The following is a 23357-nucleotide window of genomic DNA, read 5'->3' on the forward strand; positions in this document are numbered from 1 at the left end:
AAAATTCAATCCTGAGGATCCAGATGACTCCTCAGAAATGAAAACCAGCCTGTCCCTGAGCCAGCACTGTGCCCTGGAGGCCAAGAAGGCCAACAAAATACTGGCCTGGGTGAGGAAGAGCATTCCCAGCAGGTCAGGGAGTGAGCCGGGCAGTGCTGAACCTCTGCAGGGCTGTGCCAGCTCTGGCACCCTCAGCACAGCAGGGACAGGCAGCTCCTGCAGGGTGACAAAGATGCTGAAGGGCCTGGAGGGTCCCTGCCCAGGAAAGGCTGAGGGAGCTGGGGCTGCTCAGCCTGGAGAGGAGCCCCAGGGAGAGGGGTCAGCCCTGGCTGTCCCCAGGTGTCCCTGGGTGTCTCTGGGTGTCCCCAGATATCCCTGGGTAACCCTGTCTGTCCATGAGTGTCCCAGTGTGTCTGTCCCAGTCTGTCCCTGTGTCTGTCCCAGTCTGTCCCAGTCTGTCTGTCCCAGTGTGCAGAGGTCAGGGCAGCCCCAGGCTCTGCTCCAGGCCCAGCCATGGCCCCAGAGCCACGGGCAGGGCCTGAGCCCAGGAGCTGCCCCTGCCCAGGAGGCAGAACTGCTGCCCTGGGCAGTGCCAGCCCTGAGCAGAGCCCAGAGAGGCTGTGGAGCCTCCCTGCCTGGGGGTCCCAGAGCCACCTGGGCCCACCTGTGCCCTGGGATGGCCCTGCACACCTGGGGACCCCAGAGCCACCTGGGCCCACCTGTGCCCTGGGATGGCCCTGCTGGGGATCCCAGAGCCACCTGTGCCCACCTGTGCCCTGGGATGGCCCTGCACACCTGGGCCCACCTGTGCCCTGGGATGGCCCTGCTGGGGACCCCAGAGGCACCTGGGCCCACCTGTGTCCTGGGATGGCCCTGCACACCTGTGCCCACCTGTGCCCTGGGGTGGCCTTGCCTGCACAGGGCGGTGCCCCCAGATGTTCCCCCAGATGTGCCCCACAGCTCTCCCTCCCAACCCGACCCATCCCGGCGCTCTGATTTTATTTGTACATTTCTGCAAACCTGCCCACAAACCCGAAGGACGAAATCAATGAAACAAATTAACACCGCTCCCACAGAAGCCCCGCCATAGAGACCACGCCCACGGCCACGCCCATGAGATCACGCCCCCTCATAACCACGCCTCTTTTGTCCCTCAGCGCTTCCCGTAGCGGCGCCGTCCTCGCGGCGGGAGCGGCCCCGGTGAGTGCGGGGGCACCGCGGGCCCTTCGGTCACACCGCGACTCCCTCAGGGGCACGGCCGCGCCCTCCCGCTCCCCCCGGGGCCGCCCCAGAACGGCCGAGCCGCTCCGGCCCCCGGTGTGACCGGGAATGGGGAACGGAGCCCGGCGGGCGGCACGTGGGGGGCACCGGCGGGCACCGGGCCGCGCTCGGTGCGCGCCGACCGCGGGTTGGTTTTGTTTACTTGGGACAAACAGGGCGTTCTGGCCGCTGTAAATGCCTAGGGTCTGGTGGTAAACCCACAGAAATCCACGCGTAGTGCTCCCGGTGCTCTCCCGGTGCACCGGGGCTGTTCTAGCCTGGCCCCGGTGCGCTCAGGGCCGCGGGTTCCGTCCCCTTCCCCCGGGACTGAGCCCCAAAGCTGCGCTGGTCGTTCGGGGATTCTGTCAGAATGCTCAAAATTAACCCCGGCTTTTAAAAGGAGTCAGCAGCAAATTTAAAAAAATTAAAAGGAGTCAGCAGCAAATTAAAAAAAAATAAATCGGCAGGAAATTTAAAAGCACGAACAGAATTCAGGCTTTGTGACTCCTTAATTGTCCTGGCTGTGTCTGGGAAAGATTTCCCGTCCCTGCTTTCTTTGCAGCTAAAGCTGATGTGAAATCAATGGGATGTGCAGGATTTCTCCTTGCTGTGCTCCAGCAGAGGATGTAAAATATCCAAAAATCCCTCTTGACTCCTGAAATAGCAGGGCCGGGGGTTGTTTTCCCGCATTTATTTATTTATTTATTGAGCTGAAGGAATGAGAACTCTAATTTGGGGTGTTCACACCTTGCCCTGTGGGGTTGTTTTCCTGCTCCCTGCAGTAACAGCAAATGCTCTTCTGTGCAGGTGAACCAGCTTTGTTTTGCTCACCAATTCCACTGAGGCAGCAGCTCCTCCTGAGGAATTCAGGTAATTCATTCTCCCTTATTGCACACAAGAACTCCCAAAGCATCCTTGCTAGGCAATATCAGCATTTTCTCCTTGGGAGGTTCTGGGAAAAAGCCCCTGATAAAGGGGATTTTAAAAAATTTAAGATTTTATTTTCCATTAATATGTTAAAATTTAATTTTAACATTTTTTTTAAATTAAATATTTTCATGTAAAACCAATTTCTATTTTAATGGCATGGGACTATTACTATTGTTATTATTATTATTACTATTACTATTAATATTATTATTATTGTTATAACTATTATTATTATATTTTATTAATAGTTTTTCTAAGCAAGTGGTGCTGACCACCAGTCTGAGTCCCTGCAGAGCTCTGACACTTGCTCTCACTTATTTCTGTGCTTTGTCATGAAGGTCTTTCAACACAAAGTTCTCTCTCAGCATAAAATAATCAGGCATAACAAAAAAAAAATAAAATGGCCATTTCTGTTCCTGCAGGAAAATGCTGAGAAGCCTGAAAGGACTCGTGTGCCATTCTCTGAAGGTGAGTCCTGCAGGAGCCTGGTGCTGTTTCCAATATTTTGACTTTCCTGTGGCCTGGGGTGACAATTTTCAGCCATAAAAAATGAGTGAACTGCCCTTGTGGGCTGAGGAAAGGGCAGATCCAGCATTCCCACATTTCCCTGTGGGGAGAGGGAGCCTGGCTGGAGTCAGGGTTCTGAAATCCTGCCCCTTCCATTCCCGTGTTTCTCAGGAACAGGGATTATTCCACTTGCTCTGCACGGCTGGGATGGCCAGAGGAACAGCCCACCAGCCTTGCACAGGTGCTGCTGGGAAGAGTTTTGCCAAAATTCACAGAATTATGGCATAGCCCGAGCTGGAAGGATCATGACAGCAATCCCCCCCTGTGCTGGGAGCTCCAAATGCCCCTGGAGCCCTGGCAGCCTTGGGGCTGTGCCCAGCACTCTCTGGGAGAAGAATCTTTTATTTTATTTTCATTTTCTGAGCCAAACATGGCTTGGTGCTTCGGGTGGGTGTGGTGACACACTCTGTGCCATCCAAGAGCCTCCTTAAGCCCTAAACAGCAGCAGGAGCTCATGGAGCAGGTCTGGAGTGGCTTCCTGATGGAAAAGAGTTCCAGCTGTGTGGTCTGCTGCCTTTTCCAGCTTCTCCCCTCCAGCGCAGCCACGTGGTGCAGCTCTGGCTGTGCACTGCTTCCCTTCCTGGGCAGGCTGTGGGAACAGCCCGGCATCCCCGGGGATCCCTGGGACATCGGGAACAGCCCGGGATCCCTGGGACATCGGGAACAGCCCGGCATCCCCGGGGATCCCTGGGACATCGGGAACAGCCCGGCATCCCCGGGGATCCCTGGGACATCGGGAACAGCCCGGCATCCCCGGGGATCCCTGGGACATGGGGAACAGCCCGGGATCCCCGGGGATCCCTGGGACATCGGGAACAGCCCGGCATTCCCAGAGATCCCTGGGACATCGGGAACAGCCCGGGATCCCCAGGGATCCCTGGGACATCGGGAACAGCCCGGGATCCCCAGGGATCCCTGGGACATCGGGAACAGCCCGGGATCTCGAACATGGGGGACCAGCCCGGCATTCCCAGAGCCTGGGATCCCTGGATCATGCAGGAACAGCTCGGGATTTGTGGGATTTCGGGAACGGCCCGGGATCTGTGGAACATGCGGGAACAGCCCAGGATTCCCCAGCCCAGGATCTGTGGAAGATGCGGGAACAGCCCGGGCTCCATGGGACATCAGGAACAGCCTGAGATCTGTGGAACATGCGGGACCAGCCCGGGATCCCTGGAAGATGCAGGACTAGCCCGGGATCCATGGGACGAGTGGGACCAGCTCGGCATTCCTGAGCTCGGGATCCGGGAGACATCGGGAACAAACCGGGATCCCTGGGGGATGCGGGAGCAGCTCGGATCCTTGGATCATGCAGGAACAGCCCGGGCTCCGTGGGACAAGCGGGAACAGCTCGGTATTCCCCAGCCCGGGGACCCTGGATCGTGCGGGAGCGGCCCGGGATCCCGGGAAGGTGCGGGAACAGCTCCACCTCCCGGCTCGGCACTCCCGGTTCATCTCGGGCACCACGTGATGACTTCGCTGCCATTTCAGGGATCGCGGAGAGGCGGCTCCCGTCCTTTGGCAGATGGAAACTCAGCCCCAAATCCGCTCCCCGCTCCGGGGACACGGCACTGGAGCGGCCGTGGGGATGGGGTGGGCTGGGGGGGGCTGCACCGGGAGCTCTGTGGATGTTCCTGGAGTTCCAGAGCCCAGGGATGGGCTGGGGGTGGCTGTGCAGAGTTATGTGGATGTTCCTGGTTCCAGAGCCCAGGGATGAGCTGGGGGTGGCTGTGCAGGGCTCTGTGGATGTTCCTGGAGTTCCAGAGCCCAGGGATGGGCTGGGGGTGGCTGTGCAGGGCTCTGTGGATGTTCCTGGAGTTCCAGAGCCCAGGGATGGGCTGGGGGTGGCTGTGCAGAGCTCTGTGGATGTTCGTGGTGTTCCAAAGCCCAGGGATGTGCTGGGGGTGGCTGTGCAGAGCTCTGTGGATGTTCCTGGTGTTCCAAAGCCCAGGGATGGGCTGGGGGTGGCTGTGCAGGGCTCTGTGGATGTTCCTGGAGTTCCAGAGCCCAGGGATGGGCTGGGGTGGCTGTGCAGAGCTCTGTGGATGTTCCTGGAGTTCCAGAGCTCAGGAATGAGCTGGGCAGGGCTCTGTGGATGTTCCTGGAGTTCCAGAGCCCAGGGATGAGCTGGGCAGGGCTCTGTGGATGTTCCTGGTGTTCCAAAGCCCAGGGATGTGCTGGGGGTGGCTGTGCAGGGCTCTGTGGATGTTCCTGGAGTTCCAGAGCCCAGGGATGGGCTGGGGTGGCTGTGCAGAGCTCTGTGGATGTTCCTGGAGTTCCAGAGCTCAGGAATGGGCTGGGGGTGGCTGTGCAGAGCTCTGTGGATGTTCCTGGAGTTCCAGAGCCCAGGGATGGGCTGGGGGTGGCTGTGCAGGGCTCTGTGGATGTTCCTGGAGTTCCAGAGCCCAGGGATGGGCTGGGGGTGGCTGTGCAGAGCTCTGTGGATGTTCGTGGTGTTCCAAAGCCCAGGGATGTGCTGGGGGTGGCTGTGCAGAGCTCTGTGGATGTTCCTGGTGTTCCAAAGCCCAGGGATGGGCTGGGGGTGGCTGTGCAGGGCTCTGTGGATGTTCCTGGAGTTCCAGAGCCCAGGGATGGGCTGGGGTGGCTGTGCAGAGCTCTGTGGATGTTCCTGGAGTTCCAGAGCTCAGGAATGAGCTGGGCAGGGCTCTGTGGATGTTCCTGGAGTTCCAGAGCCCAGGGATGAGCTGGGCAGGGCTCTGTGGATGTTCCTGGTGTTCCAAAGCCCAGGGATGTGCTGGGGGTGGCTGTGCAGGGCTCTGTGGATGTTCCTGGAGTTCCAGAGCCCAGGGATGGGCTGGGGTGGCTGTGCAGAGCTCTGTGGATGTTCCTGGAGTTCCAGAGCTCAGGAATGGGCTGGGGGTGGCTGTGCAGAGCTCTGTGGATGTTCCTGGAGTTCCAGAGCCCAGGGATGGGCTGGGGGTGGCTGTGCAGGGCTCTGTGGATGTTCCTGGAGTTCCAGAGCCCAGGGATGGGCTGGGGGTGGCTGTGCAGAGCTCTGTGGATGTTCCTGGTGTTCCAAAGCCCAGGGATGGGCTGGGGGTGGCTGTGCAGGGCTCTGTGGATGTTCCTGGAGTTCCAGAGCCCAGGGATGGGCTGGGGTGGCTGTGCAGAGCTCTGTGGATGTTCCTGGAGTTCCAGAGCTCAGGAATGAGCTGGGCAGGGCTCTGTGGATGTTCCTGGAGTTCCAGAGCCCAGGGATGAGCTGGGCAGGGCTCTGTGGATGTTCCTGGTGTTCCAAAGCCCAGGGATGTGCTGGGGGTGGCTGTGCAGGGCTCTGTGGATGTTCCTGGAGTTCCAGAGCCCAGGGATGGGCTGGGGTGGCTGTGCAGAGCTCTGTGGATGTTCCTGGAGTTCCAGAGCTCAGGAATGGGCTGGGGGTGGCTGTGCAGAGCTCTGTGGATGTTCCTGGAGTTCCAGAGCCCAGGGATGGGCTGGGGGTGGCTGTGCAGGGCTCTGTGGATGTTCCTGGAGTTCCAGAGCCCAGGGATGGGCTGGGGGTGGCTGTGCAGAGCTCTGTGGATGTTCGTGGTGTTCCAAAGCCCAGGGATGTGCTGGGGGTGGCTGTGCAGAGCTCTGTGGATGTTCCTGGTGTTCCAAAGCCCAGGGATGGGCTGGGGGTGGCTGTGCAGGGCTCTGTGGATGTTCCTGGAGTTCCAGAGCCCAGGGATGGGCTGGGGTGGCTGTGCAGAGCTCTGTGGATGTTCCTGGAGTTCCAGAGCTCAGGAATGAGCTGGGCAGGGCTCTGTGGATGTTCCTGGAGTTCCAGAGCCCAGGGATGAGCTGGGCAGGGCTCTGTGGATGTTCCTGGTGTTCCAAAGCCCAGGGATGTGCTGGGGGTGGCTGTGCAGGGCTCTGTGGATGTTCCTGGAGTTCCAGAGCCCAGGGATGGGCTGGGGTGGCTGTGCAGAGCTCTGTGGATGTTCCTGGAGTTCCAGAGCTCAGGAATGGGCTGGGGGTGGCTGTGCAGAGCTCTGTGGATGTTCCTGGTGTTCCAGAGCCCAGGGATGGGCTGGGGGTGGCTGTGCAGAGCTCTGTGGATGTTCCTGGAGTTCCAGAGCCCAGGAATGGGCTGGGGGTGGCTGTGCAGGGCTCTGTGGATGTTACTGGAGTTCCAGAGCCCAGGGATGGCTGCTGAGCGTTTGTTCAGGAGGAGGGACCGAGCACCTTGGTGCTCTAAACTCAGGGTATAAAATATATATATATATATCTAAACTCAGGGTGTAGAGTTCTGCAGCAGGGGTGTCCTGACCCATCTGTGGCCAGTTTGAAATGTGGATTTTGTAAATGGAAACAGTTTTTGGTGAAGTGCAAGTCTGTATCTCAGGGCCCTACTCACTGCCTGGGTTGCCTTTGTAGCACCTCAGGCAGGTGTAATTCCCTCTCCAGGTGCCTGGGAGCTGCTTCCACACCCACAGCCTGCAGTGGCAAACTTCCAAAGTGTCCAAAGCTTGCAGTTTAATTTACACCCTAATTACAGTGCACTATAAGTAGTTTTTAGTTTATCAACTTTAACTACACTGTGTTGTAAAGAGTTTAAAACTAATAATCTAAAATTACCCCTCGTGAGTCTTAATACAATGCATTTTTCATAGTTCTATTTCTCCAAAGTATTTAGTCTTATTTGCAAAGCCATCTTTTAAAACTTATTTCTGGTTTAGTTTCTCTCTCAACGGTGTCTATCCTGTTCCATAACGTTTCTAAATCAGCATTCCTTAGCCTGTATTTGTATGTAAACTTTGAGATATGTGAACCTTCTGTCAAGTTTTAAGAATTTTCTGGAAATCCATTTCCCACACAAAGCACCACGAGGTTCCAGGGGGTTTTTGGCAAAGAGCTGTGGTGCTAAGGCTGTGAAATAATGTCATTGCAGGAGTAATTTACATTTGGGATGTGCTGTGCTGATGGAAAAAAAATAGAAATTTAATGTTTGCTGCAAGGCCAGCGGACTGGACTTGTATTCAGAGAGCTCATGAGGAGCTTGTGTCCCAGAGATTCCACATCCTGCTGAGCATTGTTTGCATTTTGTTCTTGAGGCCTCTCAGCTTCTCAGGAGGGAAAAATCCTGAGGAAAGGATTTGTCATAGAACGTGTCTGTGACACTGCTGCTGGCTTCCTTGCCTGTTTTGGCTGGGCTTTGCAGGCAGGCTTCAGCAACCTGTCTGGGGAAAAATGAATTCATCAGCTGGGCTGGCTGGTTTGGATCCTCAGCCACGTCTGGGTGCAGGGAAATCAGTGCAATTATAAATATCAATCAGTGGGCAGAGCTGCACTAATCCCTGGCTAACTGAGGTGATTATGGATTGCTCCCAGCCTGAATTTTCAGGGTGCTGCCACTCCTCAGTGTGGGCCCTTCCCTTAATGGCTGCACCTTCAGGGATTTTGGGGATCTTTTAAGGAATTGTGTGTAAATTGGGTAAAAAACCCCTCAATTCTGTGTTTTGGGTAAAACTCTGGTTTTACAGGCTCCCTGAGTGGGGATGGTTTCAGTGCAGGTATCTCAGTGTGAAATCTGGTTCTACAGCCTGTGGGTTTTCCCTGCTGAATTTCCATGCTAATGATGAGTTTTCATCCTGATTGCAGTCAGGGTTCAGGCCGGGGTTGCCCGTGCCTGGTTGGGATCACAGAGTGCTCAGAACAGACTCCCTGGGCTGCTTTCCACCAGCTGCCCTTGGCTGCTGACTGCTTTGTTGTCTCTTTGCCTTCGGGAGAAGCACCAATCACTCGTTGTTAAAATTTAAACATTTCATAGTAATAAAGTGGTTATAAAAATAGTAACAAAATTAGAGGAATAAGAATTGGGACAATTAGGGTTAGGATAACATGAGACAATAAAAACAAAGAGTTACAGACAGTTCATGCACCTTTTTCTGGGTAAAATAAGCCTGAAAAAGGACACAGTTAACACAGGATTAACTTTTAAAAGTAATAGTTTGTTGCATATTCATCCATGCTGTATAAATTCATTTAAACAAAGGATTTTGTTTGGTCAGTGTTAACTTCTTCTTCTTAACCTTGACAGTGTCTTTAGGGCTAAACAAGGTAGGAAGAAGTTTTTTCTAATAATGGAACAATAATTTTTTTTTTTTAAAGATTTAAGTGTTTTGTGGCTGTTATTTTGGTGTACTTTATTTTTCTCTTTAAAAAAGTATCTTACATAGCATAGTTTAGATTTCTACTTGTTTTTAACATTTTAAAAGTTTCATAGTAATAAAATGGTTATAAAAATAGTAACAAAATTAGAGTAATAAAAGTTTGGACAATTAGGTACGAGGCAATAAAAACTAAGAGTTACAGTCTGGGTACCCTTTTCTGGGCAAAATAACCCCAAAAAGGACCCACATGAACAGAGGATTAACCCTTAACAGCAACAGCCTGTTGCATATTCATACACCTCATGCATGATGCATCAATTCCATTCCAACACAGGATTCTGTCTGGGCAGTGTCAGCTCCTTCCTCTGAATCCTGAAGGCAGGAAGTTCATTTCTTCTGAAACGGAGCAATAAATTCATTTTCTCTGAAAGATTCAGGTGTCCTGTGGCTGCCATCTCAGTGGGGTTCCTCATTCCTCTCTTTAAAAAAATGTTTTACACTGCCTAGTTTCTATTTTAACATTGTGTTATAACCTAAAAATTTATTTAACACACTACTTAAGAACATTAATACAGAAAATTACTTTAAAAATAAATAAAAAATTCCTAACTTTCTAACAAACACATAAAATATTCATTTTAGTCTCTTTCCCACCTTGCTGTCCCCTCAGCCTGACCGTGGCCGTGCCCTGCCCAGGGCTGGCCTGGGCTCTGTGTCCAGCCAGGATGTCCCAGCAGAGAAACCCCGAGCGATTTTCCACACCAGCGAGAGCGACCCGGTGAGTGACGGCCACCAGTGTCCCCTGGCTGCCACCAGGGCCACCCTGCCCTGTCACCAGTGTCCCCTGGCTGCCACCAGGGCCACCCTGCCCTGTCACCAGTGTCCCCTGGCTGCCACCAGGGCCATCGTGCCCTGCCACCACTGTCCCCTGGCTGCCACCAGGGCCATCCTGCCCTGTCACCAGTGTCCCCTGCTGCCACCAGGGCCACCCTGCCCTGTCACCACTGTCCCCTGCTGCCACCATGGCCACCACTGTCCCCTGGGTGCCACCTGGGCCACCCTGCCCTGTCACCACTGTCTCCTGGCTGCCACCAGGGCCATCCTGCCCTGCCACCACTGTCCCCTGGGTGCCACCAGGGCCACCCTGCCCTGTCACCACTGTCCCCTGGCTGCCACCAGGGCCACCCTGCCCTGCCACCAGTGTCCCCCTGCTGCCACCAGGGCCATCCTGCCCTGCCACCAGTGTCCCCCTGCTGCCACCAGGGCCATCCTGCCCTGCCATCACTGTCCCCTGGCTGCCACCAGGGCCACCACTGTCCCCTGGCTGCCACCAGGGCCACCACTGTCCCCTGCTGCCCCCAGGGCCGCCCTGCCACCACTGTCCCCTGGCTGTCACCAGGGCCACCACTGTCCCCTGGCTGCCACCAGGGCCACCCTGCCCTGCCACCACTGTCCCCTGGCTGCCCCCAGGGCCATCAGGGCCACCAGTGTCCCCTGCTGCCCCTAGGGCCATCCTGCCCTGTCACCAGTGTCCCCTGCTGCCCCCAGGGCCATCCTGCCCTGTCACCAGTGTCCCCTGCTGCCCCTAGGGCCATCCTGCCCAGGGTGGAGCCTGAGAGCTCCTGGGACAGGCCTTGCTCCCTCCTGAGGCTGCAGGAGCTGGGCCAGGGCTGAGCCTCCCTTCAGACACCGTCAGTTTCAACTCCAGCCTTCTTCTTCCCTGGCAAAGCTGAGCTGGCTGTGAGGGGGATAACAGCCACACCCAGATGAGCTCAGCCCAGCTCTGCAGCATCCCAGCTCCAGCCCCACACCGTCTGTCTGTCTGTCTGTCTGTCTGGAGCACAAAACGAAGGGCAGGGAATGAACAGGATGAGCCTTTGAGGTGCTTTCTGCTGCTGTGGAATTGGAGCCTCTGGGATCCCTCCGGGGTCTCTATGGAAACGGCAGCAGGATGCTCTGCCACGTGACCCCGCGGTGTCTCCCAGGACTGCACAGCCACCAGATGGCCACCATTGTCCCCACTGTCCTGGGCCTGCTTTTGGGTTGCCAGGCAACCAGCTCTGGCATCCTGACTTGTGCCTGAGCTTTGGCCAGCTCAGCCTGCCTGGGCCACCCCAGCTCCTGCACAATCCCATCGAAATGGGGCTGACAGAGCCACTCAACCCCACATTTTTCAGCTGATTTTGTGTTGCCCTGCCATCAGCAAAGCTCCAGGTGACTAAAGGTGAGGATAAATGACCCACCTTATGTCGGAGAGTGCAGGAATTTGCCCAAAGTCATGCAGCAAGTCAGGGATGAAGCTGAGGATGGAAAATGGGCTCTGGAGTCCTTCTCTTGTGGAGAACCTCAGGTGCTGTGTGCAGCACGTGCAGGAGAAGCCACAGTGTGAAACAAGCTTGGGGAAAAAGAAGTTTTTCACCCTTCTCCTCAGGTGCCAGCTCCTTTTGAACATTTAAACAGGGGGTTTAACATTTCCCCCCTGTTGTGAGGATTTCCTGACCAGTGACCCCCCCCCAGTTTGGCAGCTCCAGCAGCCCAGCCCTTTGCTGAAGTTCCCAAACTTCCTAGAAATCATTCCTGGAATCAGGAATTCCTCAAATCCTGCAGCTGTGCCGAGGTCAAGCACAGAGTCCAGGACACCCTGGCCTGTCCTGTGTGTCCCAGGGAGGGGTGGAAGGTGCAGATAGTGAGAGCAGAGATGTATTTTGTGCTGAAAAGCTACAAATCTGTCCTGAAGAAGGGAAGGGAGACTTAACAGGAATCCTGGGAGCAGAAAATTCATGGATATGCACCAGAGCTTCCAGCAGTGCTCCATGATGAGGCCATCAAAAACTGGGAAAAGCCAAATATTCCTGGCCAGGCAGGCAGAAGAAACCTGCACACAAAAATGCTGGCACCTAAAATAAAGAAAACGAGGAAATTGTTGTATTTGTTGTTGTGCATGGCAGCTTTTATATACAACAGGAATAAAGAGGAGGATGGTTTTACTTTAAATCCATGGGAAAAAAAATGCAGAAAGCAGAGCATGACAAGATCTAAGCTCCAAAGATTAACACAAAACTGCTAAAAATCACCCAGGGAGGGCTGCAGAGAGTCTGTTTACTGTCCTGATTAGAGAAGACACAAAAAAGCATGACTTGAGCAAGAGGAAATAAGTGCTTTGGCAGGAAAAGAGAATGCTTAAGAGAAAAACCAGGCATTAAATTCTCAGATGCCAGTGACAACAGCTTCTCACTGTCATTATGAGACCTGCAGGGTGAACACCAGGAATAAATGCAGCAGCATTCAAGTCCAGTGGAACAGCCCTGATCACTGAGGTCACCACAAGGGACTGGAAATTATCACCCTAGAAAAGAAATTAAGGGATTTTAAACCTCCAGCCCCAGTAACCAAATGGGAATCACTGCTGGGAGGCAGCAGCCCAAGGCTGAAAATGTCATTTTGTCACAGGGGGAAGGGAATGTGACAGCAGCAGGGAGCTCAGAGGGTGCCACACCTCTCTCAAGGTGTGGGGGAGGTCAATCCGTGGTGCCCCCAGAGCACCACAGTTTGGACACAGGCTCAGGGAATCCCTTCACTGCTTGCTGCCAGGTGGGATCTCCTTTCTCTCTCCTGGAGATGCCAGGCACCTGCCAGCAGTGTCCTCACCCCTCAACTCCTGCTTTATTCCTTTTTGGTTACTCCTCCCCTTGCTCTGCCCCCAGTGAGAGAATATTGCCTGAGGCTGAGCATGGCCTCGCTGGCCCACCCTCCCAGGCCCCCTGTGTCCAGGGCAGAGGCACCACCAGGTGCCAGCTGCCCTTTTCCCTTCCAGGGTGCCAATTGCCCTTCCCAGGGTCCCAATTGCCCCTTTCCCAGATGCCAACTGCCCTTTCCAGGATGCCAGCTGCCCTTTCCCAGATGCCAGCTGCCCTCTCCCAGATGCCAATTCCCCTTTCCCAGGTGCCAGTTGCCCTTTTCCAGATGCCAATTGCCCTTTTCTCTTCCAGGATGCCAATTCCCTTTTCCCAGATGCCAGCTGCCCTTTCCCAGATGCCAATTGCCCTTTCCCAGGTGCCAGCTGCCCTTTCCCAGATGCCAACTGCCCTCTCCCAGATGCCAGCTGCCCTCTCCCAGATGCCAGCTGCCCTCTCCCAGATGCCAACTGCCCTCTCCCAGATGCCAGCTGCCCTCTCCCAGATGCCAACTGCCCTTTCCCAGATGCCAGCTGCCCTCTCCCAGATGCCAGCTGCCCTTTCCCAGATGCCAGCTGCCCTCTCCCAGATGCCAGCTGCCCTCTCCCAGATGCCAACTGCCCTTTCCCAGATGCCAGCTGCCCTCTCCCAGATGCCAACTGCCCTTTCCCAGATGCCAGCTGCCCTTTTCTCTTTCAGAGTCCCCATTGCCCTTTCCCAGATGCCAGCTGCCCTCTCCCAGATGCCAGCTGCCCTCTCCCAGATGCCAATTGCCCTCTCCCAGATGCCAGCTGCCCTCTCCCAGATGCCAGCTGCCCTTTCCCAGATGCCAGCTGCCCTCTCCCAGGTGCCAGCTGCCCTCTCCCAGATGCCAGCTGCCCTTTCCCAGATGCCAATTCCCCTCTCCCAGATGCCAATTCCCCTCTCCCAGATGCCAGCTGCCCTCTCCCAGATGCCAATTCCCCTCTCCCAGGTGCCAGCTGCCCTTTTCTCCTGCAGGCCAGGCACTCGGAGCAGCACGAGGGCCGTCTGTACAGCATCCCCCTGGAGGAGCTGAGGGCTGTGTTCCCCCACGGGCTGCCCCATCGTTTCCAGCAGCAGGTATTGCACTCAGGCTGCCCAGAGCAGCTGCCCTGCACCCCTGGCAGTGCCCAAGGCCAGGCTGGAGGGGGTTTGGAGCACCCTGGGCTCGTGGGAGGTGTCCCTGCCCATGGGTGGGATGGACTCGAAGGTCCCACCCAGCCAAACCATGGCATGACTCTGAGTGGGAAGAACCAGATCCACTGGGGACTGGATGTTTTCCTGATGGCATGAGAGAGAGCAGAGTTCCTTGCCCTGTGGTGTTGTTTTCAACATCTAAAAGAGATGAGTCAACCACCCAGAGCTGCAGCAGAAGAGTTTGAGGGTAGGCAGCTTTCATTGCAGTGGTTTTCATCTGTAACGTCCAAGCACAAAATGAATCACAGAAATATTTTCCAAATGAATTCCAGAACTGTTTTCTAAATGAATTCCAGAACTGTTTTCTAAATGAATTCCAGAAATAATTTCTAAATGAATTCCAAAAATATTTTCTAGATGAATTACAGAAATTACAGAAAAGTTTGGGGTTTTAGAGTATAGAAATAAATATGAAGCAAGATGGAAGTTTTAGAGCAAAGTTGTTCTTTACCTTCTTCCTTCATGATTTTGGGTGATGTTTAGTAATTGGACAGAAAATCTGCATTGTGGGCTTGGAGGGACCAGTTACTGGGTTAAAAGGGAAATAATCCAGGTGTCAGTTCTTAATTGGCACAGACCCACAAGAGAACACTGCATTTGACCTGAGGCTGTGGAGAAGTCTTCAAAATTTGATTAATAATACTGAGATTACAGGTGTGTGGTTGGTTAGAAGTATGTAATATCACAAAGTAGGAAACCTAAAGTTTGGGGTTTTAGAATATAGAAATAAATATGAAGCAAGATGGAAGTTTTAGAGCAGAGACAGGATGTTCTTCTGTACCTTCTTCCTTCTTCTTCAGGGGTTTGGGTGATGTTTTGTAATTGGGCAGAAAATCTGCATTGTGGGCTTGGAGGGACCAGTTACTGGGTTAAAAAGGAAATAATCTAGGGGTCAGTTCTTAATTGGATAGTTTAGTCTTAAAAGACCTTGTAACAAGAGCTAGTTAGCCATTTTGTGCCTTCTAATGAAACTGCAGAACTCCTGAAACTGCACAACTCACTCAGGCTGTGAGGCAGTAACATAGATCAGAAATAACAAAAATACCATCCCAGGTGCCTTCAGTCCTGACCTGGAGAAACCCCAGCTGGGGGTGCTGGGAGCCTCCAGGCGGGTTGGGAGCAGGGCTGGGGTCAGCTGTGCTCGGCCAGTTTGGTCACAGGGGTCCTTTCCCAGATCCAGACCTTCAACGAGGCGCGCGTGATGGTGCGGAGGCCGGCGCTGGAGATCCTGGCCTGCCTGAAGGGCTCCAACTTTGCCCACCCTGCTGTCAGATACGTGATCTGTATCCTTCAGCTGGAGGTGGAATGAAGAGAAACACAAGGAATTCGTGCAGGGAGAGGGTGGTTGTGGGCCTGAGCTGCTCTAGTCTCCAGGAGGTGGAGACTTTCATTCCTGTGATTTTCACCTGTAACATCCGAGCACAAAATGAATTACTGTCACTGACACGTTCTATGAAAAATCCTTTCCTTAGGATTTTTGCCTCCTGAGTTGCTGAGAGGCCTCAGGAACAAAATGCAAACAATTCTCATCTGCTGCTGTGGGATGCAACAGGGGGATCTGGGATTGGTCTCATCTGGTTGTTTCTCATTAATGGCCAATCCCAGTCCAGCTGTCCAGACTGTCTCAGAGACAAACCTTTGTTATTTATTCCTTTTCTATTCTTAGCCAGCCTTCTGATGAAATCCTTTCTTCTATCCTGTTAGTATAGTTTTAATATAACAAATATCATAAAATCATAAACCAAGCCTTCTGAACATGGAGTCAACTTTCTCATCTCTTCCCTCATCCTGAGACCCTGTGAACAATGTCACAAATTTCAGAAATATTTTCTAGATGAATTTCAGAAATATTTTCTAAAGGAATTACTGAAATATTTTCTAAATGAATTACAGAAGTATTTTCTGAATGAATTACAGAAATATTTTCTGAATGAATTACAGAAATATTTTCTGAATGAATTTCAGAAATATTTTCTAAAGGAATTACAGAAAAATTTTCTGAATGAATTTCAGAAATATTTTCTAAATGAATTACAGAAATATTTTCTAAATGAATTACAGAAATATTTTCTATATGAATTACAGAAATATTTTCTGAATGAATTACAGAAATATTTTCTAAATTAATTTCAGAAATATTTTCTAAAGGAATTTCAGAAATATTTTCTGAATGAATTTCAGAAATATTTTCTAAATGAATTTCAGAAATATTTTCTAAAGGAATTTCAGAAATATTTTCTGAATGAATTTCAGAAATATTTTCTAAATGAATTTCAGAAATATTTTCAGTGGCTGTGCTGTAGTTGAGACACAGACAAGGCCAAGCAACTCTCCATGTTCAGAAGGCTTCAAAGCTGGTTTTATTCTGCCATTCATGCTTTTTATCCATCCTTGTGCTCTGTGCTCAGTGCAGGGGCTCCGGGCACTTCAGGGAACTCGGAGCTCGGATGTTTTTATTCTAACTCCAGGCCCAGACCTTCAGGCAGGGTCAGCACACGGGGCAGGGGCTCCTCAGCTCTGCTCAGCGGGGTGGGGCACAGGGAGAAGGAACTTCTGGGTCTGCTGGGGAAATGCCACCCTTGCCTTGACGAGCTCTGGGCTCCCTTTTTGCCCTTCTGGAGGAACCCCAGTCAAGCACAAGCTGAAGTGGTTTTCCAGAGACTTTCCTTGACAGCTTGGAGATGGGGAGAGAGGAACAGGGAAGACCATGACCCTGTGCCACGTGGTTCACTACTGCTCCAGGCAGGGCTGGCTGGTGCTGCACGTCCCAGATGGTGAGAAAACCAGGGCTGTTACCACAGCAAACACCAAAAGGAGCTGTAGGATATCCCACCACAACCTACCCTTGTTTTTCCATAGTGGAAAAGGCTCATAAATCACAAAACCCCAAACAAAGTAGAGCATAATTAGTTATTTTCACCTGCTCACACATCCTGTGAGCCAGTTTGGTTTTCTCCATTGCTAACAAGCATGGAAGGAATTGTTTGGGAGCTGTAGGATATCCCACCACTACCTACCCTTGTTTTTCCATAGTGGAAAAGGCTCATAAAAAACAAAACATAAAACACAAAAACCCCCAAATAAAGTAAAGCATAATTAGTTATTTTCACCTGCTCACACATCCTTTGGGCCAGTTTGGTTTTCTCCACTGTTAACGAGCATGGGAAGGGATTGTTTGGGGTGTGTGTGGCCTCCTCTGATCCTGAAGGACAGTTCTCCAGGAAGGATGGAGCTGCTTCCACCTCTGGGGTCCCAAAGACATGACCCTGTGGAAATGAATCCAGAGGAGGCACCGAGGTGGTCAGAGGGATCAGGGGAGCAGCTCTGCTGTAGGAAAGAGTTGGGATTGTTCAGCCTGGAGAAGAAATTGGGATTGTTCAGCCTGGAGAAGAAAAGGCTCTGGGTTTATCTAACTGTCACCTTTCAGGACCTAATGGGACTGCAAGAAAAATGAGAGAGGATGTTTACAAGGGACTGGAGGGACAGGACAAGGGGGAATGGTGGATGGGATCTTGGGAAGTTCCTCCCTGTGAGGGTGGGGAGGCCCTGAGCAGCTGTGGCTGCCCCTGGATCCCTGGCAGTGCCCAGGGCCAGGTTGGATGGGGCTTGGAGCAGCCTGGGACAGGGGAAGGTGTCCCTGCCATGGCAGGGGGTGGCACTGGTTGATCTTTAAGGTCCCTCCCAACCCAAACCATCCCATGATTCTGTGACTTTCCTGACCAGAGCTGCAGAATAAGGACAAGCAACCCAAACTCCCCCACCATGCCCACCTCCTACCATTATTCTGGGTATAAAACCCCAAAAAATTCAAGTTTTATTTTGCTGACAGCTCATCTCTGGGTGAAGAACTGCAAGGAGCTCTTTCAGTCTTCCTACAACAAAGACAGGCTGGATCAGCCTCTGCAGGCCTCTGTGTGGCTCAAGAACTTCAAAACCTCCAATGAACGTTTCCTGGAAGAGGTTTGTGGCTGCAAACCCCCCTGCCCTGTGCTGGTTTTCAGCTGCTGTAGGAAAAGCTCTTTAGATCCCTCTGTGGGGCTGGCTGGTGGGGGATGCTTCTCCCAGATTCTTGCTTTGCCTCCTATCATCCCCAGTCTCATCAGAGTTTTCTTCCCACAGATAAAAACACAAAAAAAATACATTTGGGGCAGAAGAGAGAGCACAGAGGAGGGCAGACCTTTGAGGGAAGTGGTGGAGCAGGTAAGGAGCAAGCACTGCTGCTGGTGTGGTCTCACCTTGTGCCAGAGGATCTGTGTCTGTGGGGCAGATTGCTCCTAAAGATCTGGGAGATCTGGGTCCTGGGAAACAGAAGGTGTCTCCCTGTCAACCAGAGATGATGTGGTGGATCTGTAACAAACATTGTACAGAGGATTTGGATAGAAAACCAAGTTAGAATTTGAAATTCCCATGTTGTGATGCTCAGACTGCTTTGGGAGAGGTTGGTGAGTGTCAGTTTGTCTTCCCCTGGAGGGCTGCCCAAAAGTCACCCCCTAGCAAGAAACTGTCTTGGTTTGAACAGCCAGGTGTGTGCTGAGGAAGGCAGGAGCCTCCCCTGAAATGGAAAATGTAAATCCCCTCCCTCTGAATTGTTATCATTTTGAAATTAAGGGGTGTTCAGGGAAAGCTATGGGAGCAGGAATAACAGTTCTTTATTAGGAAAAATGAAAATACAAATGGAATAGTACAAAAGAAGAGAAAAAACCACTGACAGAGTCAGAGCATGCCCTGCCCCCCTTTGTGTCAGGGTGGTGGCACAGTCCCGTCCCAGGGGGGCTCAGGGTGGTGGCACAGTCCCATCCCAGGGGGGCTCAGGGTGGTGGCACAGTCCCATCCCAGGGGGGCTCAGGGTGGTGGCACAGTCCCATCCCAGGGGTCTCAGGGTGGTGGCACAGTCCCATCCCAGGAGGGCTCAGCCCTCCTGCAGTGCCAGCTGTGGTTCTGCTGGAGCAGGGATCCTGCACAAGGGGGGAGTTTCCCTCTGGAGCTCCAGGGCTGCTGGAGATGGGTCTGCTCTCCCTCTGGGAATGCAGGGCAGGAGAAAGCTGCTCCTCTGGGAATGCAGTGGGCAAAGGCTGCTGTGGTGTCCCAAACCTCAGATTGTGTCCAGGTAGGAATGCTTGAAACCTCAGATTGTATCCAGGTAGGAATGCTTGAAACCTCAGATTGTACCCAGGTAGGAATCCAGGCTCCTTCCCTGGGTGGTGCATCTCCCCAGGGGATGATGGAATTTGATCAGCCCTGCAGGGGCACTCCCTGGCCATGAACAGAAGATAATTAGTAATTAATGGCCCATTAACAGCAGATAGGTCCTGGAGGGAGGATTGGTTGTGCAAGAGATAAAGAAAACTGCCCAGTGAACAGCAGAGAACTGCCCCAACTGGTTTTAACAGTGTTAAACAGTGTTAATTTTAATTAACAGCTGATAACTGCCCCACCTGGTTTTAACAGTGTTAAACAGTGTTAATTTTAATTAACAGCTGATAACTGCCCCACCTGGTTTTAACAGTGTTAAACAGTGTTAATTTAATAATTAATATCAGATCACTGCCCGACCTCTAAAGAGGGCACACAGAACACCCTCCCAGCTGAATCTGTGCCCAAGCCAGCAGCGGGCTGAGCTGTGTTCCCTGTGCCCCCTGCAGGGTCTGGCCCGTGCCAGGAGTGCCAGCGATGCCGTGGGGGTGCTGCTGAGGGAGCTGAAGCAGCAGAGCCAGCGCGGCTCCTTCCGGCTCCTGGTGGCCGTGGACGGCGTCAACGCGCTCTGGGGCCGCAGCACGCTGAGCAAGGAGGACAAGAGCCCTGTGAGGATGGTGCCTGGGGGGCTGAGATGCTCACAGTGACAAGAAACACTCTTCAGAAGGCTTCAGACCTGGTTTTATTCTAGCATGCATGCTTTTTGTGCATTCTAACAGAACTCAGAAGTTTATACTTTACTCGTTGGTCAGGAAAGACAAAGTGCTCTTAGCTTCTCTTATTTCTCCTTCTTTCTTGGTTTCTGTGTCAACAGCCTTGGTAGAAAATTCTTTAGGTTTCTCTTATTTCTCCTTCTTTCTTTCTTGGTTTCTGTGTCAACAGCCTTGGTAGATAATTCTTTCAGGGGTGAACAAGGATCCTCTCCTCAAACTTTTCTCTGGCTCACAGAAATCACTGCACAACCTCTTCCACAGGTGCCTTTTGAGGCTGCCTAAAAACAGAGGCCAGACAAAATTAAGAGAGTAAAAGCAGTTCTTTATTGAAGTCCTCCAGGTCCATTTTGGGCAGACAAAGCCCCCAGGGGCTGCACACAAAATGGACAACACATCACAGGTTTTCACACTTTTATAAATTTGGTCCATCTGCATGTTGGGGGTTAATCTCCCAGTTACAGCTTCAGGTAATGAAGTCATTTACCCCAAATTTGCTCCCCCCAACTCACTTTAGTTTACATTTCTCAGGGCCTGAGGCAGTGAGGTGTCCCTGACTGCCAGGCTGGAGAGCAATTGTTGTGTCTGCCCAAAGTGGGAAAGCTGCAGCTAGCAGTGTATATGGAGTTTGGAGTTAGACACCAAAGAATTGCAGGACTACAAACATATAAAAATTATAAAATATAAATATATATAAATAACATAAATAAAAATGATTTCTTTTTGTCCCCAGCTCTGCCCTGGGGACAGCCCTGATTCCTGCTGCAGGGAGGAGCAGCGAGGCTGTCTCAGTTGATTTCTGTGGCAATCCCTGAAAACTTTCAGGCCTTGGGGGGGCCTGAAAGGTTCATATTGCTCTTTAGACAGTTTTTCCTGAGCTTTTGCTGTCTCTCCCCGAGGCAGAAGTGCAGGTGGGTGTTGGAGGGGCAGGGCCTGGCTGTTGCTCAGTGCATGACTCAGGCTCGATGCTGCAGGGTGAAGGGAAAGCAAAGGAAAAAACGTGCCTGGGGGATAGAAATGATCCTGGAAGATAGAAATGATCCTGGAGGATAGAAGTGATCCTGGAGGATAGAAATGATCCTGGAGGATAGAAGTGATCCTGGAGGATAGAAGTGATCCTGGAGGATAGAAGTGATCCTGGAGGATAGAAGTGATCCTGGAGGATAGAAGTGATCCTGTAGGATAGAAGTGATCCTGTAGGATAGAAGTGATCCTGGAGGATATAAGTGATCCTGAAGAATAGAAATGATCTAGGAGGATAGAAATGATCCTGGAGGATAGAAGTGATCCCGGAGGATAGAAATGATCCTGGAGGATAGAAATGATCCTGGAGGATAGAAATGGTCCTGGAGGATATAAGTGATCCTGGAGGATAGAAATGATCCTGGAGGATAGAAGTGATCCTGCCAGCCTGGCTGGAGGGAGGGGAGGGAGTTTGTGTCTCAGAGAGAAGCTGCTGGCAGTGAAATAGTGATGCAGACCATCCCCTCCAGGTTTCTCCAGGGGAGCTGACGCTCGTGCACAACCTGCGCAAGATGCTGACCAACGACTGGGTGAGTTCTGCCTCTGCCAGCAGTGGAATCCCAGCAATTACATCTGCCACAAGGCCAAACCCACGAGTCCAGCGGTGCTGAGGGCACAGCAGCAGTGTCTGACACCCCCTGGGGAGAATGAGCACAGCTGGAATCTGCAGCAGCATTTCCTGGTTGCTCTGCTGGAGCACCCCGAGCTGGAGGGGTCTGACAGCCCTGGGGACAGTCTGGGTTATGAGTTCCTTGGGCTAATCAGAACTTCTGGTTTCTGAACATTCTGCTGTAGCAGGTCAGCTCCTCCTGCTGCTTTTTCAATCCCCTGGATGCTCAGAGCTAGAACCAGTAGCTGCAGGTTTAAAGGGGTACAGGAAAGTCCGATTTAAAGTATTTCACTTGTTGGCATAGAAAACCCCTTGGAGGTAAGAAAAGTTTTAATGCCAGCCCTGGGAACATGAGCTGTGTATTTATTTTCCCTGTGCTCACGTGGAGCAGCCAGGATTGGTGTGATTGGAGCATTTTAAAAAATGAATCTTGCAGAATTTCTGAAGAATCCAGATCCCAGGTTGGGATCTTAAAGCCCACTCAGGGCCACCCCTGCCATGGCAGGGACACCTTCCATGAGCCCAGGTGGCTCCAGCCTGGCCTTGGGCACTGCCAGGGATCCAGGGGCAGCCCCAGCTGCTCTGGGCACCTTTGCCAGGGAACAATTCCTGCCCAATATCCCATCCATCCCCCTTCTCCTGTCCCTCCAGGCCTTGTCCCCAGTCCCTCTCCAGCTCTCCTGGAGCCCCTTTAGGCCCTGCCAGGGGCTCTGAGCTCTCCCTGGAGCCTGCTCCCCTCCAGGTGAGCACCCCCAGCTTTCCCAGCCTGGCTCCAGAGGGGCTCCATCATGGAACCCTCCTCTGCACTTGCTCCAGCAGCTCCATCCTGCAATAAAAAATGCCCCAGGGGCTGATCCTCAACCAGCACTGGGTTTGCAGCTGACAGGATTTTTATTTCTGATCTGCCTTCCAGACTGGAGGTGCCATTGTGACCACCCTCAGCCAGACTGGCTCGCTCTTCAAACCCAGCTCAGCCTACACTCCCCAGGAGCTGCTGGGAAAGGTGAGTCAAGGCCTCTTTTGGAGTTTTTTCCTCTCTTCACATTGGGAAACAAACAAAACAATTGGTTGGTGACCTGGTTTTGTTCAAGGGGACACTGCCCAGGCTCTCTGTGGGTCACACACACCTTGGGGTCAGCAGTGTCCTGAGCGCCAGGGGAGCCAAAAGTGTCCTGGGGTGTGCCAGGCACAGGGACAGGGCAGGGACTGTCCCTGCCCTGGGGCAGTTTGGGCATCACAGTCTCTGAAAGCTCTGCAGCTGCTGGAGGGTGTCCCCAGGAGGGTCTGGAGGGCATCTGAGGGCAGTTCTGTCCAGCTGGGAAAGAGGAGCCTGAAAGGATCTCAGGGATCTGCAGCTCCTCGGGAGGGGCAGCTCTGATTTCTGTGGCCAGGACAGGTCCCAAGGGAATGCCTGGAGCTGTGGCAGGGGAGGGTTGGGCTGGATGGCAGAAAAAGGCTCTTCCAGAGGGTGCTGGGCACTAACAGGGAATGGGCACAGCCAGAGCTCCAGGAGCTCTTGGACACCACTCCCAGGCACAGGATGGGATCTCTGGGGTGTCTCAGGGCCAGGAGTTGGACTGGGTGATCCTTGCGGGTTCCTTCCAACTCTGGATATTCCATAATTCCATGACTGAGCTCCCAAGGCCTCTGGGCCGTGTCCCCACCCAGCCCCGACCACTGACCCTGCCTGACCTCCCTTCCCAGGAGGGCTTCGATGCCTTGGACCCCTTTGTGCCCATCCCGGTCCCCAACTACAGCCCGAGGGAGTTCGAGAGCTGCTACGGCTACTACCTGGAGCGCCGGTGGCTGCAGCACGAGAAAGGTCAGTGCTGGGAGAGGGGGGAAACCCGGGGCTCGGCCGGGGGCTGTGCCCGCCCTGCGGTGCCGTTCCCTCCCTCCATCCCGCTCCCAGCCCCTCCAGCTCTGTTTCTCTGTTTCTCTCTTGCAGCGCGCACGGAGGACGGCAAGGCGGAGCTGCGGTTCCTCAGCGGCTCCAACCCGCGGCAGCTGGACCGGCTGGCGGGACCCCTATAGCGCAATAAAGGCTCCGTTCCCCCGG

The 23357-nt window shown here is 53.0% G+C and overlaps 1 protein-coding gene and 1 long non-coding RNA gene across 4 annotated transcripts; one reads left to right on the forward strand and one right to left on the reverse strand.

Moving 5' to 3' along the window:
• Positions 1-1131: 1131 nt before the first annotated feature.
• On the forward strand, positions 1132-23357 carry DAP3 (death associated protein 3). 2 transcript variants are annotated; one of them, XM_059870829.1, is made up of 14 exons: positions 1132-1200; positions 2068-2130; positions 2613-2658; positions 9541-9648; positions 13544-13645; positions 14937-15045; positions 16444-16536; positions 17592-17722; positions 17882-17962; positions 19405-19563; positions 21159-21218; positions 22212-22301; positions 23003-23120; positions 23247-23357. In XM_059870829.1, the coding sequence occupies exons 3-14, from the start codon at positions 2617-2619 to the stop codon at positions 23330-23332; spliced, it is 1179 nt and encodes a 392-aa protein (XP_059726812.1). In that variant the 5' UTR covers positions 1132-1200; positions 2068-2130; positions 2613-2616; the 3' UTR covers positions 23333-23357. The 2 variants fall into 2 exon arrangements, with proteins under 2 accessions (XP_059726812.1, XP_059726813.1); XM_059870830.1 differs by lacking the exon at positions 1132-1200 and adding an exon at positions 1278-1408.
• LOC132340077 (uncharacterized) lies at positions 19615-23249 on the reverse strand. Of its 2 annotated transcripts, XR_009489808.1 has the most exons (3): positions 23090-23249; positions 22426-22715; positions 19615-19946 (listed from the first exon to the last, which is right to left on the reverse strand). It is a non-coding gene; the product is annotated as an uncharacterized LOC132340077 (long non-coding RNA). The 2 variants fall into 2 exon arrangements; XR_009489807.1 differs by lacking the exon at positions 22426-22715.

This window comes from Haemorhous mexicanus, chromosome 31 (assembly GCF_027477595.1).
Source record: "Haemorhous mexicanus isolate bHaeMex1 chromosome 31, bHaeMex1.pri, whole genome shotgun sequence".
Lineage (NCBI taxonomy): Eukaryota > Metazoa > Chordata > Aves > Passeriformes > Fringillidae > Haemorhous > Haemorhous mexicanus.

Excerpts from the sequence above, each read along its gene's own strand:
- DAP3 (XM_059870829.1), top strand. The coding sequence starts at position 2,617 with ATGCTGAGAAGCCTGAAAGGACTCGTGTGCCATTCTCTGAAG. Across the intron at positions 17,963-19,404 it reads TGAGGGAAGTGGTGGAGCAG|GGTCTGGCCCGTGCCAGGAG; the intron begins GTAAGGAGCAAG and ends TGCCCCCTGCAG. Across the intron at positions 23,121-23,246 it reads GTGGCTGCAGCACGAGAAAG|CGCGCACGGAGGACGGCAAG; the intron begins GTCAGTGCTGGG and ends TCTCTCTTGCAG.